Genomic DNA, 1,762 nt, shown 5'->3' with positions numbered 1-1,762 from the left:
ACGGACGGCTCGGGCCCCGGAGTGTCCACCATAGTCTGCTCAGTCGTGACCTCTGTGACCTCTGTGACCTCTCCAGGTGTGATGGAGGTGAAAAACGGAGACGTGCCGATCTCGTAGACCCAAACGCCAGGCCGGCCCGAGTTCGTCTCCCTGAGAAGAGTGAAGAGGAGTTGCAACACATTCATATTTAATAAGACCAGAGGGAAAATCAGATGTGAATCAGATAAAAAACATTTTCGTTTCCTTAAATAAAAGAAATGCTAACTGAAATAAAATAAAATAGTTGCCAAAGCTAGTTAATTTAGTCTAACTTGATGTACTGAAATAACTAAAACTATAATAAACAGTGGACCCCCAGCTGAACCAGCCAGCCACCTTCCCTTCATTGAAGCCGACTTCAACCAGCTGATCCTCATCATTCATGAGAGTGGAGCCGAACTGCATGCTCTCCTCTGGATACAGCAGGATGGCATACGACGCCGACTCCATGTTTGCTACAACCAGCTGGAAAGTATTTCTCTGCAACAGATTTACAACAAGTCTGCATTTCAGGAAGGAAATGACAATATTGTCTTTTTACAGCTACTTTAAAGCTGAAATTAAATTTGCATAACTGAAGAACTTTGCAACATTAACACTTTTATTTTCACGATTTGAAACATCTGAAAATCTGTTGTATTGCTATAGTGCTATAGAAATAAATTAGTTGTAATATTGCATATTCGTGCATTTTGCAATAAAAAAACTGCATATTCTTGCATATTGCAAGAAAAAAAGTTAGCATATTCTTGCTTATTTCAATAAAGAAAAGAATTGCAAGGTCTTTCATATTGCAGGAAAAAACTTTTCATATATTTGCATTTTTCAAGACAATAACTGCATATTATATGCATATTTCAATACAAAAACGGCATATTTTGCATATTTTAAAACAATAACTACATATTTTTGAACAATGCATCATAAAACTGCATATTCTTATTTATTGCAGAAAAATAACTCTGCATATTCTTGCATTAAAAATGCATATTATTGCATACTACTAGACAATAACTTTGCATTTTCTTGCCTATTTCAAGACAATAACTTTGCATATTCATGCATATTGCAATAAAAACCAGCCTATTCTTACATATTGCAAAAATCTTTGCCTATTCTTGCATATTTCAAGACAATAACTTTGCATATATTTGAAAATTGCATTTGAAAACTGCATATTCTTACATATTGCAAAACAATTCTGCATATTCTTGCATACTGCAATAAATAACTGTTCTTACATATTGCAAAAAACCTGACATATTCTTGCATATTGCAATTATAAAATGCATATTATTGCATATTGAAAGACAATAACTTTGCAAATTTTTGCATATTGCAATAAAAAAGTGGTATATTCTTGCATATTGCAAATCAATAACTTTGCATATTCTTGCATATTGCAATACAAAATGCATATTCTTGCATTTTGCAAAACAATAACTTTGCATATCCTTGCATATTACACAAAAAAAAAGCATATTCTTGCATATTGCAAAACAATAACTTTGCATATTCTTGCAATATTGCAATAAAAACCAGCATATGCTTACATATTGCAAAAATCTTTGCCTATTCTTGCATATTTCAAGACAATAACTTTGCATATATTTGAAAATTGCATTTGAACACTGCATATTCTTACATATTGCAAAACAATTACTTTGCACATTCTTGCATTTTGCATAAAAAAATGCATATTATTGCATACTACTAGACAATA

General features: G+C 32.6%; 1 protein-coding gene across 1 annotated transcript in view; it reads right to left on the bottom strand.

Annotated features, from left to right (window-relative positions):
- Window positions 1–1,762, bottom strand: part of LOC107713227 (nidogen-1-like) — a 47,169-nt gene that overhangs the window by 36,547 nt on the left and 8,860 nt on the right. The window contains exon 3 of the mRNA XM_016518677.1: window positions 376–519. Coding sequence (XP_016374163.1) covers window positions 376–519 — 144 coding nt within the window. The remainder of the gene's footprint in view (window positions 1–375; window positions 520–1,762) is intronic.

This window comes from Sinocyclocheilus rhinocerous, unplaced genomic scaffold (genome assembly GCF_001515625.1).
Source record: "Sinocyclocheilus rhinocerous isolate Xijiao unplaced genomic scaffold, SAMN03320098_v1.1 scaffold1050, whole genome shotgun sequence".
In the NCBI taxonomy this organism is placed as follows: Eukaryota; Metazoa; Chordata; class Actinopteri; order Cypriniformes; family Cyprinidae; genus Sinocyclocheilus; species Sinocyclocheilus rhinocerous.
This window is presented reverse-complemented; position numbering and strand designations above follow the sequence as displayed.